Genomic DNA, 17,042 nt, shown 5'->3' on the forward strand with positions numbered 1-17,042 from the left:
CATTTATTGATTTTTTTTTTTTTTAATTATTTTTCACCACCCATATGTGATACTCCAGACAGATTTTGCTGTAAAAATGAATAAATCCTTGAGCAGAGCAACAGCCAGAAAAAGCCACCAAGGAACTAGAAACAACATTCCCTCTATTCTCTATGCATCTCATGTCCTCCTCAGCAAAAAGTCTAAAAGAGCTGCTGGCCCTGGTTAGGTCTGGGCCAGACCATTTAGATAGTGGATACTTCACCTTAGCTGCTTTACAGGTGGAACAACATCCAGCTGCCTGAACTAAGCTTGCTGCTGGAGCGTGTAAGAAACATCACAGGAGGTGGGATTTAGTCTTGGGGGCAGTGGGAAAGAGGGCTTAAGAAGCAGATTGCTTCCGTGATGCCACTACAGTCCCATGAGGTCTAATATCTCATATTAAGTCACAGGTTGGATGATGGGGGTCTGGGAAAAGCTGCGGTGACAGCCACAAGTTGAGTGTTTCTCAGAAATACGAATAAAAATAAGCCTATGAAGTGAAGTATCTCCAACACTGCACCGTGAAGCTCGTTGCTTTCTCAAGTGTTTTCTTCAGAGAGGTTTGGCAGGGGGGTGCTGCGGAGACTCCAGCCTCGCTGCTTCCTGGTTGGCCCACACAATTTGGTGAATGAGGTACTCGGTCTCCTCACCCACCTCTGCCAGGCGGAGGTCAAACTCAGTCAAAGACTTGTTATCTGTCAGCCCTTCAAGCAGCTGCTTCCCGCCGTCCTGCAAATGGGTGAGAAGAGGAGGTTAAAGGAGGAGATCCAAATGTGAAGTGTATTGTTCCTTTTCCCTCCTCCCTAGGGCAACTTCTGCTGCTGATGATGGGGAGCCCGTGAGATGGTGCCAAAAGGAACTAAGGCCTTCACCCAAGCCCAAAATGTTGCTCACAGAAGTACACAGGGAAGGAGTGTAACCTTATGCAGCACTCAGTGATATGACACATGCTAATGATGCCCTCTGGGTACCATGTCAAGAGTCCTCAAGCTCAGGCTGGTTAATAGCATGGCTGGCAATGATAACCTGAGAGGAGTCTCTGCTCTCCCTGTCCCCTGGGCCCTAGCTCACTGCTGGCTGGGGATAAAGGGCAGTGTGATTAGTGCTGCTCCTCATCTTGGCAGTGGTGAGAGCCCCAGTACTGGCAATCTCCTGCCTGGATGCCGTTTCCCAGGCTGTGTTGGCTTTCCTGGGGGGAACATCTCATACAACTGAAGTCCAACCTGCACGGGACAGAAAATGCAATGTAGATAGCTTTAGGGAGACAACTCACCTTGGGGTATTTCCCTCCCTTACCTGAAGTACTGTCTTTAGAGATGTGACAGTTCAACTTTTTTCTTCCCCACAGCTATTCTCTTTCAGATACCAAATACACCTCCTGCCCCCATCTCCTCCATCCAGGTGGTCCCCTCAGCCTAGCACCCTGCCTCATAGACATTTTGCCAAAAAGGACAGAGCAAAAAGTTGTGGGGTTTTTTTGGTTTTTTTTAAGGGGGTACAGAGGTCAGAATTTGGTGCATCTTTAGCAAAGATCCTCATTTCCCCAAAGGTAATACCACCATCCCAGTTGTTGGGCTGCCGTGGAGCTTTACAAATGAGTAAGAGGAGAGCTCATAGAAAGAAAGATATTAAACACAGAGATTATTATTTACTAAGCAAAAATCCTTCTATCCTTTCCAACCTTTGCCCCCTTGTATCGTTAAACTCAAATGGTTTTTCATGTCCAGGGTCATAAAACTCAGAACTCACAAAAGGTTTTCTGCCATCAAAACCTTTTAAAACCGTTGTCAAACACATTGATGCCAATATTCCTGCCAGCAGGGACAGCTGGTCTTGCTGTCTCTTTATTGTGACAGTGAGAAAAATTGAGGCAGTGCAGAAAGTTTAAAAACCAGTATGATTGCATTTGGCTGTCTAGTTTCAGATTTCTAAAGCTCTTTTTAATCAGCAGAAGAGAAGCAGTCTGGTTTGTAGGCATGTTGCATACTGCAGATCTTAGGGTTGTAGTAAGCTCTGTGGATGCTCCTGTATCTAGAAAATGTAAGCCTGTGGTTTAGGAGCTACTTAACAAGCACCCAGACGTGACTCTTGACCTATTGGGACTGCTCCAGAGCTGCAGGGTGAGTTAAAGAAGCTCAATAACCGAGACAATTTTCTAAGAGTCTCCTCTGAGTGTGTGATGGACAGGAGAGATTTGGGGAAGGGTGATACTATGTGTGTGCTGCTGAGTGACAGATGGCACAGCAGATCCAAAGCACCAAGGATATGCATAAGGCCCTTGTCTCATGCCATGTAACATTATCTACTCCCACATATGTGAAGTGGCTGTGATTTTTCCCAGACATACTCCCTGGTTTTCAGTTTCCTGAGGGGAAAAGCCCTTTCTGCCCAAAACCCCAAAGCCTGCAAGCCAGATTCAGCCCTGTGAACAGAGCTAGATGTACAAGTGAGATAAATGAATGTGCGTGCACAGATGTCCTTCCTGCCATCTGCTGGAGTCTCTTCCCTGCTCGCAGCTGATTGTTATCACAGCAAGACTGCAAAGTGAGGGATGCATTTGCCTCTGTGACTTTGAGGCAGAGCAGGCTCAGCATCTGCTTTGCAAGTCCACCGCGCAGTCTCACAAACTGCAGGGAGAAGGGGTTTGTCTTACCAGTCCCAGGTGGTTGCATGAGAAGTTGATGCTTGTCAGGGTGGTGTTCTGAGCCAGGACCTGGGAGAAAAGCGCAGCAGTTGGCTCTGACAGGCTATTACTTCCCAGATGGATGGACTTCAGGGTGCTGTTGGTCAGCAGGGCATGGCCGACTGCCTCCCCACCTTTGTCCTCCACGTGGTTGAGGCGCAGATTCAGGGAGGTCAGGGTGGAATTCTCAGCCAGGGCTTGAGCAAGAGCCTGAGCCCCCAGGTGACTGATCTGGTTGTTACACAGATTGAGGGTTTCTAACCTGCTGCGGTTGATCAACTTGCCAACAGCTTGTGCTCCCTTGTCCCTGATGAGATTGTGGGACAAGTTCAGCTCTACCAAGCAGGGGTGATCCAGCAAATTATGGACCAGCAGCCTGGTCTTGTCATCATCCACTTTGCTTCGTGTCAGCTTGAAAACCTAGGGGGATAAAGGACAGGGACACTAAAACAGCCAGCACTTTGGATTGAGCTTTGTACAAGATCTCAAGGATGTTAAGCCTATGGTCCACCAGACAGGATTCACCCCCCTTCACTTCAGACACTTTTATCCAGTAGACTCAAGTAGTTGCTTTTATAATGGGCAGATACTTTCAGCAGGCAGGGCATGTCACTCATGTCCCATGGAGATGCCTGGAGAAATGGTTCATCTCCTGGAAATGCTTGTTCTTCTCCTCTGACTCCACAGGATCTCTGACACAGGGGGCTAAATTAAAACGAGATAAAGCTGCCCAAACATTTGCAGAGAGTTAACAGCAGAATTCAACCCAGCTCACAGTCAAACACTGAATGAGCACGTGCACCAGTGGTAACCACAGTGCTCTCTATGAAGGGCAATGTCCTGTGTGGGCAGGGCACCTTAACAGCTGCAGGAGAGATAATTTGTCTTCTGGAAGCCAAGCACACAAATATTTCCCAAAACATGTCAATCTGTGGGGAGAGCATTCAGCCAGCCTCTCTGGTTGCACTCTGGATAGCAATGCTCACTGATGTTTTGGAGGGGCTGAGTGTCTGCACTACAGTTGCCACAGAACTGAAAATGTTGTTGGTGTCCAGAAGGAAAACCCCTAAGGCAAATGAGAGTATTTCTCCATGTTCTTTCCTCTGGAGCATGCTGACATGTGTTTACTGAGCATAACTACCAAAAACTCCTCATGAAAATCTCTCTCTCCTCCCTCCCAAAACTATACAGGGGTGTTGCTTTCTCTTGCACTACAGTGAACATGTGAGTATTTTTCTCACCGACCCTCTGACAACCTGTTCTAACAAGGATATAACAAGATACTCAGCACTAGGCCAGCAAGTTAACATCTCTGCACTCTGGCAGACTGCAACTTGCAAGAGGAAGGGTGCTGCCAGCAGTCAAAATTGGTCCCTGGGTTCCTATCCCTGGCCAATTTGAAGATCTAGCTGAGGAAGGAAGGTTCAGTTTGGGATACGTTACTTTCAAGTTGTGGCACATCTTCACGGCGACAGCCAGATTGTAGCAGTCCTGGTGGGTGAAGTTAAAGAGGTTCCACTCAAAGTTCATGCCGCAGTCCTTCACACCATAAGTGAGATGAAGCTCTTCAAGGTGAGGGAGAGCTGTAATGAGGACTCCCAGGTCATAGTGATGTATGGAGACCTTGTTGAATTCAAAATCATTCCCTGTATCAGAGAGGTCATCCCTTTCCTCCTTTTGATCCACCTGCAGTGGTGGCAGAAACTGATCAACCTCCAGTTTCTGCACATAGTCTTTGCAGAATGGGATGAGCTCTAGGACCTGGTTGGGGTCTGTGGTGTTAGGGATGAAACATTTCAGGATGTTCTCCAGGTGACGTTCAAAGAACATCCGTTTCCAGCTGTCTCCATAGTTGGAGATGTCACACACTTGCCAGCGCTCAGTGCAGCACCTCCTCCAGTAGTCCTCATCGCTTATTAGGTTGGCAGTCACAGCAAGTGGAAGACCAGTGGAGAGCCTGTCCAACACTTTCCTTTGGTGCTCAGGCAGTAGACGGTCCACAATAGGGTTCTCTGGAGGGGGTGAAGAGAAGGAGAGGTTGGTCTGGGCTGTAGCAACCATGGCAGGCACTATGGTTCTGCCCGGGCCCCCAGCTGTGTGCCCATGCCCTCCCCTTTGCTGATATTGGCTCTTTTCTCAGTTGCCCGTGGTTGGTGCAGGGAGCTAAACTGACAAAAAGTGTGTAGGATTCATCTCCTACCTTTCTCTGGAGGATTTCGAACTTCTACAATAAAAAATCAGTGTAATTGGGTTTACTCCCGTAATATTTTGGAGCTGCATCAGAAACTTCTCTCCCAGTTTAAATTTAGTTTGAATGCAGTTTATATTCAGAGCAGAACTTCTGCTCCCAAGAGAGCTAATTCAGCCTTACAGCGATGGGAGAGCTTGGATTGTGATTTGCTGAACTTTCTCCTTTTGGTTTCTAAGCACGTTGAAGGATGATATTTGAGAACAAGTCTCTGTGCTCTTCATGCAAGTCCTCATGCATTTTATCTGAACTCAGGTGTCTGTCTTACCCCAAACTGATTCCTTTTCCTTTGCACTGAGACGCACTCTTAGTCTTTAGGTCCACCTTGTTTAAATAAAAGTTCTCTTTTTCCAGGAGCTTTCCCCTGCTCAGTGTCTTTTCTGATGCTTGCCCTAAGCCTCAGCTGGCTTCTGTCTGGTGGAAGTTCTTTGTCGTAAAAAATGCCAGAGAAAAGCCATGTATACTCGCACTATGAATGCTTGGTGATATGTACACAGTAGTGATGAGTAACAAAAATCATCAGTGGAGAGGCCTATCTGCACATGGAAAATCATATTTTGAGACACAAAGTGGGGTTAGCTTTATATTTCCTCTATCTCTGTGGCATTTCCATTCTAAGGACACCCAGAGTTTCACCACAGCTTCTTCCTGGAGTCTATTCTCCAGTGTCCTACAGCTGGCACTGCAGTGACCTCTCTGCAAAGTCCCATGACACCAGCAGAGGTGGGACACATATGGGGTGGGGCAGAACTGGGCTAGCTTCACTCTGGCTCACTTAGGCCACACCAGTGGGCAAGACACAGCCACACAGCTCAGGTGCATGAGGGTCCCCAAGACACTGAGCACACTGCTTCTATGTGCACGCAGTGTAGGTCCAATCCATTTGGCATCAGGCTGACTGACCAAGCTGATAGGACTGCAAGGGTGTCCCAGCTCAGACCCCCACGTACCATCAGCTCCTGGGGTGAGGCAGCACTGAGCTCCTCTGTACTGTCTTACAGTCCTAATGTGGACATAGCCTTAGACCTATCTTTGATCTTTGCTGCCACATTGAGTCGGCCAAAAAGACAGGTAGACCCTTCCTTTCCCCTTCCCAGTCAGTTCTCAGATGAGACAACGCTTTTTCTGTTTTGCTATGTTTCATCAATCCACCTGCTTCAAAAGCACATTCCCTGCCTGAGGATACAACTTGTCACATCACCACCAAAAGCTGTGGAGAAGGCCTGAGACTGTGAGTACAATACATATTCTGAGATGTCAGCTCCTCCAGGCAGGGAGCAATTCTCCATCTCGTTGTACAGCACTCAGCACAATGGGGCTCCATCCTCAAGTGCTACTGTAACACTTGCATGAATCAAGAGAAGGAAACAGCAACTGCATAGCCCTTACTGTGGTTGAGGTAAATGAGTCAAGCAGAGCATGGAAAGAAGAAGAAATGATAGGACAAGGTTAGGGCAGAGTCACGTACTGGATAGCAGCCCAGAGGACTACAGCCATCCCTGGAGAGTACAAGTGCATACTTAGCAACTAAACAGTTTGTTTAACTAGCTGCCTGAGGGGATATTTCTTCCCATCTGTTCCTTTGGCAGTGCGGGGTACCACATTCTGCCTTTCAGATGCATCTGCCTGCCTTGTTGACCCTCTGTTCCCTGGGACTGATGCTCTATCTCCATGTGTCCCCGGGAAACGTGTTTCTGCTTACTCTCGAAATTGTGAACGATGTGCTGGAGGCAGAGCTCAGTGAGGTGAGGGACAGTGGCGAGCGACCACTCAGGATCCTCAAGGATGCGGTGTGTGGAGTACAAGTCGGCAGTGAGTCTGGCCTGGGCTGGATACAGTGAGGGAACGGCTGTGCTCCTGTCACCAGCCACTGGCTGCTGCATCCTGCTCAGGACCCACTTCTCCTTCAGAAGCAGGAGGAAAATTTCTTGAGAGTCACCACCACGTTTTCCATATGGGCTGCCTGCAAAAGAAAAAGGCAACTTTAGAAAAAGGCCAGCGATAAGAATGGTCTGCTCACACTGCTCTCCTGTAATGCACTTGGCCCCTGCCCTTTGCCTGCCTCCTCTGCTTGGACTGGAAGCACTGCAGCAAAACAACTATTATTCAGCCTTATCTTTATACAGTGCCCTGTACAAAGAGGTCTCTAGGTACCAAATGTAATAAGCAGATAGTAACATGGTGTTAATTCAGAGTGCTGCTGAAGAGGATGGACAGGACTTGATTGTTTACTGTCTTTTACAATAGAAGAAATATGTGAAGCTGGCCGGAGCTGGGTTTAAAGCAAAGGAAAATTATGGTTTTTCACACGGTCTGCAGTTGAACTGGGGAATTCCTTGCCATGGGATGTTGCGGATGCTAAGACTGTGAAGGTTCCAGGATAAGTCCATGGAAGAGAAAACCCTTGAGAATGATTCAGTGCCCAGAAACCACATCTGGCTCAGTGTGACAAACACAGCTGGAGGTGGGGAGAGTGCTGGAGGAAAGCAACGCACATACTTGCATTGTTTTTCCACTCTTCTCCAGGCATCTGCTTCTAGCTGCTGTCAGAGATGTGATACTAGGCCAGACCATCCCCTGGTTTGATCCGGTATGCCTGTTCTTATGACTCTTTAAAGACAGATGCTTTCCAGATGAATACACTATAAGTGAGGAAGGGCCTGCAAAGGAACCGGCAAAAGGGGAAAAGAGGAGATCTGTGAAATGCTGAGAACTAGAGGGGAAGAACAAAATGATTCATGCTGTACTGCAGCAAATATGTCAGCAAAAGCTTCTTCAAATGCACTCGAAACAGGCCCGAGAGGAGAGGAACTGTTTCAGAATGAGAGTCAGGAAAGAGTGGAGATGGCAGTGGCAGGGCATCCTCTGGCACAAAGCAGGATGATGAAGGGTGCCAAGGGCAGGGAAGCTGTATTTCCTGGGAGGCACTGGTGTATGGATGGCAAAGGCTGTAGAAAAAGGGAGCCAGCTCTGAAGAAGGGTGGGTGTGGAAGGAGAAGAAATGGGTGATAGGCAGATGTGAGGACTGGGAGTCCTTTCTCTTTGAAGTTCCCTGCCCCCAGAGGAAGTTGCTGTGATGGCAGGCCACCACTGAGGTAGAAGAGAAGAGGTCTGATTCTCCACAGCACGCTGACCCAGCTGAAACCCAGCTCTTGGTGCTTGGTGGACTTCAGCGGAAGGGAAAAGCACAGCTGGATGGCAGCGAGGTGGCATTAATGGAGGAGAAGTGACTGGGGAAAATGTATTCTCCTTGCTCAGTCCTCTGTCCTATTCAAAAAACATCTGTGTCACTTCGTCCCCCAGGCCAGTCACAGCTAATTGGAGCTTCTGATGGCTTTCCTGACCTTTTGGAAGCAATTGTGAAAGGCCAGCTGCTGGGGAAAGCCAGTGCAGCATCGGTGGCCTAGTATTATTTCGTGGCTGTGTTCCAGCAGATGATCTGATTGCCAGTTTACCGGTAGCAGGTTGATTTTAGAGGGTACTTAACCCATGGCACATGTCAGCCTGCCAAAGGGGCTCCTGGAGACCAAGTGGGAGACACAGCTGCCCTCAGGCAGAGCTGAAACCCAGCTCAAGAAACAGTGCAACCCCTCCATACACTGGATGAAGTTCGCTGAGTGAAGCTCGCCTGCAGCAGGAGGTCAGCCAGTGCTTGCTACCCAGCTGCGGGCCAGCCCTAACATAGGGTGACCCCAAAGGAGAAGACAGCTGGGGGTGCCTGTGTCCGGGCTGCTGAGGAACTTTCCCTCGACCTGAGCTCCACAACAAGTCAGCTCGGATGACTCTGTCATCTCCACTCGGCATTCGGTGTGAAGCCAGCAAAAGCAAGGCTGCCGGCGTGCAACAGCCAGTGCACAAGCCATCTGAATCAACCCCATGCCTGTGGTGCCGGAGGAGGGGGGGGAGCTGAGTCTGACGCTGAGTCACCGCTCACACCGAATCCATTCCCACCACCCCAGCACAGTAAGCACATCCTGCTGGGTCTGCTGCACCCCACCAGGTGTGTTTACTGGCAGGGGAAGGACCTCTTTCTCTGCTGCATCCTCTCCGCCTTGGCTTCAGGAGTCTCGCTCAGCCAGAGCTAACATGCCAAGCCAGTTCTCATAGCCAGGTTTGCTAAGCGTGTATTTAAACACCAGAGAAGCGTAATTCACTATCAATAAGCCAAGTCAACAGCATTAACACATGCTCCTTCCCACCCACTCTATATACACATCAGTCACCTACACTAAAAAGGTTTTATTAAATGTTATACAACGAATGGGGTCATGTAGTAAATTCACAGTTTATGTCATTTAACACCCAGATTAGGCTGAAAGGTAAATGATACTAAATGTTCTAAAAAAAAAAAAAAAAAAAAAAAATCACGTTTCCCTTCCCAGGAAGAAGCTGACAGAAATCCACACACACAACCAACTTAACGCTGCTACCTAATATGTCTAACAAACCTTCAGCTGAACCTGTTTTGATCTGGAAAGAAAAGATTTCTGCTCTTTTGATTCACACCAAAGCCCAGAGAGACCAAAAAAGAAAAGCCGCATGGAAGCTGGTGACCTTTGGCTGGATGCTTCCTACCAGCAGTACGGTGATCCAAGAAACGGAGCAACTGCAAACACCACATTTACTGGAAAGTTTGTAAGTATGAGAGAAATTCCTGAGGATAGTTACAGCCCAGCTGAGCTCGCATTCATGCTGAAGCTCAGCCTACCCAGAAATCGAGGAAGCTCTCACGTCACTGCAGCAGCACCCTGAAAATGCCAGCTGGTCTGCAGGTGCCCTGGCCTTTGTGCTGTTACCTCCACTCCTGCAGGCTAGCGGGGACATTGGCAAGTGATCCCAAATGCTGGCTAGCACTGCCGATCTCGCTTCCACCCGCACGCTCCCTGGCACTTCGAAAGGCCGATGCTCAGTGTGCATTAGGACCGCATATTGCAGGCTCATCGAGGGGCTGAGTCTCTGCAATGGGCTTTAAGTAAGTTAAAAGAAAAAGCATGCCAAATGAGGAATCTATTTAGCTTCAGGTATAATGGAATTTGTAACAGGAGACTGGGCAGAATGAGGCCAGCCAGCCGTTTGCGAATACAGTTAATGTTATCAGTGTAATCCAGGCAGTGTGAAGGGCCAGTACTGGGTATCTGTCAGCACACACAGGTGTGGGTCACTGCCCCAAAGGGATGTCAGAAACACGAAAGCACTTTTGGACCTGAGCATTGCCCACTGCAGCCCTGGTCACCCCACGCAGCAGCGGGCTCTGTCCTGTCAGTCCCTGGGAGGCAAGGAAAACATCTGGCCGCTGCTAACGGCGCCAGCCCCAGCACCCCAGATCCCTGAAATGTCGCACCCTCCCCCCAGCGAAGCTCCTCTCCAGAGTCCCGGAGAGGGAAGAAGACTCGTTAGCCCGGCCGCTTGATCAAGAATAAGACCTGCAAGCTGCCGAGGGGAGGTGTGGGGGGGGTGGGTGTCCTCCGAGGCGACGCGAGGTCCGCGGGAGGGGGATGCCGGCAGCCCCCGGCCATGCGAAACACGCAGGGTGGGTCCCTCCTCGCCCCTCGGCCCGCGGCTGTCCGTGCCCACGGCTGCGGGAATGGGGGGTGCGAACGGCCCGGCCGCCTCCCCGGGCCTCGCCGGCCCTCGCCCGCCGCCGCCGCCGGTCGCCGGGGACGCGGCCGTTGCCGGGGCGGGGACGAGAAGGCGCTGGGGGGGGCAATGACGGGGCGTGGGGAGCCCCTCCCGGGCCGGGCACGCGTGGCACCCCGAGGCGTGTGTGTGGGGGGTGGACTCGTGGGGGGGCGCGGGGGGGGTCTCCTGCGCAGGGTGCTGTGCTCTGCGGGCCGCGGCCACGCACCCTGCCTGCTGCCAGGGGCTGCGGGGGGTGGCAAGAACCAGCAGGGAGGTCAGAGGGATGGGATTTGGGATCGCGCTCCCCCGACACCCCGCCCCACTGAAGCTGCTGAAACCCAGCGCTGGAGGCCCGCGACCCTGGGCCTTGCTGGGACCCCTCTTTTCCAGCACAGAAGGAGGGTGTGAGCTCACCACGAGGTCCCTCACACCCCGCGCTGGCCCAGGGAGCTGCTCCAGGGGTGCTGGTGGGGACATTTGCTGGGGACCCCTAGACTCCTGCAGTGACAGCTGCTGTGGCATCTCAGCAGTGGGGCAAGAACAGGGCAGGCAGCGCTCTGTCAATGGCTAGGTACCAGTGTTGAAACGCTGAAGGATTTGCTGTGCTCCAGATAGTTGTTTTGTTGCACATTTGTATTTTAAGGCTCATCAGTATTTGCAACAGCTTCCTTACTAAAGATATGCTGTCAGTGCCTGAAACTGGATTGCTTCAAGGCCTCACATTTTGGGGCTGTTACACTGATGACAGATCACAGGCAGGTCCAAGAGGGAGGAGAGCAAATCTGAGAACACCACCACAGCAAGATCTCAGTCTATCTGCTGCGTGCCCATCTCTCCTCCTTGGTCTGCTCTTTTTCCATTCTGCTAGTGAGCACCCTCTTGTAGAGCAGGGGAAAGACCCAAATACTTGGCAAGTCAGCAACTGCACACATGATGCTGTGGAATATAGAAACAAAGGGATGAAAACACGCATCTCCTCTTTCCCATTTTTGAGATCTAAGCATTTTGTTATTTGCCCGTAGATTTTCAGACTGAAACGTGCCTTTCTTTCACTCCTTCAAAACGCTGATGTGCTCAGTAGTGGGTATGTGATGAGTGTAGCCAGCCTGTGTCCTGTGGGACCATACGTAATACTGGTGCCAGCTCTCACAATAGTCCTGAAAGTCCCATAATAGCTGGTATTTTTGGGAAGTTGTGCTGACTTTCATATAAAATATACATCGTGGTTTGGAAGAAGATATAACAAACATGATCCAAGATTACTCAAAAGGCTCAGCAACAAAACCATAAATGCAAAGAGGCATAGAAAAAAAAAAAATCAAGATCAAGGCATCATTTGTAAGTTTAAAAGATGTGGCGCTAGACTTTGTCAGCAATGGATTTCTTTTGTAGGTGTGGCCTGATTCTGTCACTCAACTCCTGACAAGCCAGTGACACTGTCAAGCTGGTGTTTAACACAGCAGGGGTGTCAGAAGCCTTGCAAAACCCTTTGCAAACACTGGCCTCACACTGACCATGGTGTTCCTGGGAACACATCTTCAGGGTTTTTGAAAGCTTGAAAAGCACAAATTAGAGCAATATAAAGCTAGAAATATTTTCTCTTGCACTGATTTCCATGCCTGTATTCATTTTGACTCCTGAATACCAAAGGAGATAGCCAAACCAGATCCACAGAAATAGCCCCCCTGAGTTGCCCCCATAACTGTGCTCATTTCTGAGCTGAGCCTTCAAAAAGCCATCAAGACTGAAGTCTTTAGCTTACCTCACAGCTAATATAATGCAAATGTCATCTTCTGAAGACTTCACGATCCAATGGACTCCAGCTGTGTCTGCCCAGAGTCACTGATTGCCAGAGACAATATTGCCCAAGCCTTACAGTCAGTTGTTGAACTGAATGCAATCAGGTGTTGAATCATATGCTGAAAACAATTAGTGGTAGCAAAAAACTAGCTGCGTTAACTCTGTATCTACCTTAGCATTTATTTCCTTGCATGTAGACATTAGCATGTGTTTGCAGTGGGGTGTGAAGTGGCAGTTGCTCCTCAGATGCCATGGAGTGGCTGACTGTGTGGAGGGTAGAACACCCATATCCATTTGCATTCCCCCTGTTCACATCTGAGGGAGCGGATGGGGCGGAGGCACCGCTTCCTGGCCTTAGTGACTAGAGCATCATCCTACCAGTAAATCCCAGCTGCCCTCTGTATCCCTTCAGCTGCCAGGTCTCAGATTTCCCCCAGACAGTGCCTATAATGGTGTTGTGTGTTATCAGATTTGCTGTCTTTGCCTGGAGTTTGAGGACAGCATAACAGTAGTTGAACTTCATAGCACAACAAATAAATAGAAGAATCACGTCCTTCAGTGCCTTCTGTGGAGGAACATATCCCACAGGGCATCTTCTGATGCTAATGTGAAAGATCTGGGTGCTGTTCTGGAGACAGAGCTGTGGCTGTAGGGTGACAACGTTTTTCAGTGTCCAAGGCATGATGGACTAGAAACACGTTACCCTACCTGGCTCCTCCCACTCTGATTTCTTTGTCTCTAAGGGCGTTTGTAAGGACTTGCTGGCAGATGAGCCATGTGGGGATGAAGGCACCACAATGTCATCCTGGGGAGGGGAAAGAAGGGAAAATCCTTGCTTTGTCTGCCCACATCTTAAAGCACACAACTGGGTAGGATTTCTAAAGCTGTGGCACCAGAAGCTCTAGCTTTGTCGGCTCCAATCCTCTGCTTCACCCCCAAATGGTCTTTCATAGCACTGCAGGTTGTGCTTGCTGAAGATCATCCAGTGAGAGAGACTGGTGACATGAATGCAGTCTGTGTGCTGCAGGGACCTGCAGCAGTTAAAATACCAAGCTGACCTTTCATGGCTAGCCTGGGGAGCTCCCTCTTTTGACCCAAACCTCCACTTTTACATTTCCCTTCTCTCTGGCTGTCTTGGTTTCTTTCAGCAACAGCAAGAAGCAGAGCCTTGCTCCTCTCCGAGAAAATGCTGGATGTGGCCCCTCTCAATCTAAGCATCTTCCACTTCAAGGTGAGCAGCTGCAAGAAAGAGACCCAAAGTGGCCCCTCGCCTCAGCAGCTCTGAGTGCAAGGATTGCTGACAACAGTGCAGTACAGGCAGTGAAACTGTGCTGGGTGTTGCCAGGACAGGGACTATTGCCAGGCATTGCCAAGTGCCAGAGCAGGAGAGGAGGGTGCCCAGGCAGAGAACGGTGCCTTTCTCTCCTGCACCCTGCTTTGCCTGGCCACCAAGACACCCTGCAGCCAAGCAGCTCTACTCTAATCTGCTTCTTGGTTTCTCCCTGGTAGGGTGGCACCAGCACCAGCTGTCTCCTTGGGAACTGCACAAACACATCTGGTGAGCTTTTTGCCCACGGCAAGCGGCAGACTGCTCACAGTGGCAGCTGGAGGTAGCAAGAGTGGAAGGGAGAAAAAACCCAACCAACCTCTGTGCACGTGTCTACCAAGTCAGCTCTGCTAATCCATCTCCTGCAGTCCCCCCTTTGTCCTCACATCATGCTGTGACAGCCAGAGGTCACCATACCAGTTCAGGTTAGCATTTTATTTGAGTCCTTTATGCCATGTGGGGCAACTTCTCTAGCTGATGCCTTCAGGGAGGCAGCCCCCATCTGCCAGACATGGTTCATCTCTCCAGGGGGAAGAACTGCAGGTGCAGCTGAAGGTCAGGTTTGAGAGGAGGCAGTTGGTATTTGATGTCTGCCTGACACCAAAGGGATTCACTAGGGCAGAAGCTAGCAAGGTTTGTCCTTGGTGCTGGGGGAGTCCTCTTGTACAAATGGCTTCTATCCTTTCAATGAGGAGCACAGAAAGTTGCCACAACTGGGGGGACTCAGCAAACTGAGGATGCTAAGGAGCAGGGACTGGCTCCAAATCAGGCCCTCCTCTGGCTGGCTCCCTACAGCTCTTGATGGAAAACACTGCTTAAAAGCAGCCAGCATCTACTGGAGTCCTGGCAGAAGCAGCAAGAAAAATGACATCTTGGAAGGAGAAAAAAAACACTGCCCAGCCAGTGCTGAAGGACAGGGGAGCAGGATGCCCTCTGTGTTGCCGCTCCTCCCAAAGCTTTCCGCTCTCCCTGGGTCCCAGCAGGAACTGTGCAGCTGCTGACAGCTATTAATAGACAGAGAGAATGTGGGCTCTATCTCCTACTGCTTCCTGGGATGAATGGTAATTACCCTTAATTAGACTGGATTTCATTCCACCTCCTACCTTCCAGCCCCCTTGCCTGTGCTGGCAGGGAGAAACCGGCCCATCTGCTGCCTGCGCTGGCTTTGTGGGATGCAGGGCTCAGCAGAGGGAGCAGAGGCTCATCTCCCCGGGACATCCCACAGGCCTTGCCCGTGGATGCTGAGCACAGGGGAGGAGGCAGAGCCTGCTAGCTGGAGGGCTGCAGGAGCTCCTCTCACCCTGGCCTTTCCAGTAGCACACAGGGGCCCTGAGGGGGAGTGAGAAAAATGATCCCACCAAAGCCTGAGGATTCAGATGGGTTGGATGCTCTCTCTCTCTGAGATTAATTAAAGGGACAAGGTGGGAAGAAATAATCAGGGGATCTGACCTGTCATGCCTGACATCTTCACCACCATGCATTGCACCAGGGGCATCCTTCCTCTGCTGCTGGTGCAAGCCAGTCCCAGGATACGCCTGGACTTTTCCCCCAGCTGCAGTTAGTCAGGATACGATCTGCCCAAGGGGGATGCTTTTTTCCTTCTTATGCCTCTCCACCTCTGGCCTGAACTCTGAAGCAGGAAGGTTTCTTTCATCCAGGTTACTTCAGTGCAGAAGCAAAAATACTGCAGGAGGTTTTCTTCACCCACTGAGGCTAGGCCTCCCAGGAATCACATTCTAAGATGGAGGCAAAAGTCGATGGCTGCTAAATCTTTCCTGTACATCCCAGACCCTGCCTCTGGGGCAGGAGACACTCCATCCCAGTGTTTGCCCAAGATGCTTGGTAAGGCTGCACTTTGCTAATCCCACCTGTGTGCTGTTCTGCCCATCTGAACAGTCGTGGCGTCTCAACAAATCCTTGCTGCTGCCCCAGAAGTTGGATTTATCCCTGCTTGGTTCAGCTCAGCAGCTGGCATCACTTTCCACCACAGGGACTCCTTTCCTTCAGCAACCCTTACTGCTCGTAGCAGGGTGAGAGGAAAAGGGCAGACATACTGGCTCATCCTGCCAAGCTGAAGCTCCCCAGGCAAGACAGTTTTATTTGCCTCTTAGTTTTTAATTTATTTTTTTTTTCTGGGTCATATGTTTTCTTGACTGAATCATGAAAAACTTCCCACAGGCAGGATCAGTGCCCAGGGACCTACTGGATCCTGTTTGCAAACGCCTCTCTCCTTGCTGCTGGAGTCCTCGCTCCTTCCCTCTCTCCGAGATCCCTCCAACGTCAGGCCAGAAGACTCAGGTCCCTCTGCTGCCTCCCACTCAGCCCCTCGTGTTGCATCCAAATGCCAGATGGCACACTAAGCTTGGGCAGGAGCTGTGCCAGGCTCCCCTCCCTTTCTCTCCACCCTTCGATCTACAGAAAAGAGATGAAGAACCAGCACTGCCAGTTTTCAGGCTACCGTGTTTGCTCCAGTTTCCCTGGTCTTCAGCCCCGGTGGCGGTAGGATTGACGTGGGAAGTGCTGGCAGAATCCCAGACCAAGGGTGTCAGAGAAGAGAGGACCTGATCTGAAGCTCTCCCCTGTGCCCAGCTCCCAGGCTATGCTATAATTAATAAGCAATGCCTACGACACAACCACAGCTGTTGCTTCCTCCACACTCCCTTGCCCCGCTTCCTTCCTTACTTACTGGAAAATTTCTTTGGCTGGAGTTGATCACCACCTCTGAGTAGTTCCCTGCCTGCAAAGCACAGGTCTGAAGGCTTAGCAAGCTTCTCTCAGGCAGGACAAGATCCCAGTCCCTCCCTTATTGAAATGAGGAGAAGGGGAAAAGCAGAGCAACTGTCCTGCCAGAAAGAGTGTCTCAGAGGCTGTGGGCAGCAGAAATACCCTATTTGTAAGCCTTCTGGCACCATGGGGCTGTATTTGGGCATCAAAAGGGACTCAGAGGATTTGCTCAGATATTCCCAGCCTTTCTGCTTCAGATGGCTGTGTTAGAGCAACGCCTGATACTTTTGGCTCAGAACTGGGTGGCCCCTTGAGCAATCCCTCCTTTTCTGGAGGGACTCTGACACTTTCTGTTGGCTCTTCTTGATACGCAGGGATGGGCATCTCCATTAGCACTGCCTGAGCTCTAGGGTCTCCACTGTCACTACTGTGTCACAGCAATCCCCACAGATCCTGTCCATGGAGCACGCATCCCCTCATCTCTTTGGAGGGGATGGGGGAGACATCTCCCTTAGTAGAGTCCAGAAGGAGGCACATGAAGAAACAGGGCTAGCTGCAGCAAGTCAGGCCATGAAGGAGGTAAATAATATAATAACATTGGCTGCTGAACACTTTTGATA

General features: G+C 50.4%; 1 protein-coding gene across 1 annotated transcript; it reads right to left on the bottom strand.

The window, feature by feature from the left end:
- Positions 1 to 456: 456 nt before the first annotated feature.
- On the bottom strand, positions 457 to 7,482 carry DRC5 (dynein regulatory complex subunit 5). The gene is made up of 5 exons (XM_074925821.1): positions 7,452 to 7,482; positions 6,655 to 6,915; positions 4,148 to 4,716; positions 2,675 to 3,124; positions 457 to 750 (listed from the first exon to the last, which is right to left on the bottom strand). The coding sequence occupies exons 1-5, from the start codon at positions 7,480 to 7,482 to the stop codon at positions 574 to 576; spliced, it is 1,488 nt and encodes a 495-aa protein (XP_074781922.1). The 3' UTR covers positions 457 to 573.
- Positions 7,483 to 17,042: the final 9,560 nt, after the last annotated feature.

This window comes from Athene noctua, chromosome 1, assembly GCF_965140245.1.
Source record: "Athene noctua chromosome 1, bAthNoc1.hap1.1, whole genome shotgun sequence".
NCBI classification, from domain to species: Eukaryota; Metazoa; Chordata; class Aves; order Strigiformes; family Strigidae; genus Athene; species Athene noctua.

Coding starts and splice junctions, on each gene's coding strand:
- DRC5 (XM_074925821.1), bottom strand. CDS start 7,482: ATGCCTGGAGAAGAGTGGAAAAACAATGCAA. Junction 6,916..7,451: donor AGAGTGGAAAAACAATGCAA/GTATGTGCGTTG, acceptor TTTCTTTTGCAG/GCAGCCCATATGGAAAACGT. Junction 4,717..6,654: donor CATCGTTCACAATTTCGAGA/GTAAGCAGAAAC, acceptor CACCCCCTCCAG/AGAACCCTATTGTGGACCGT.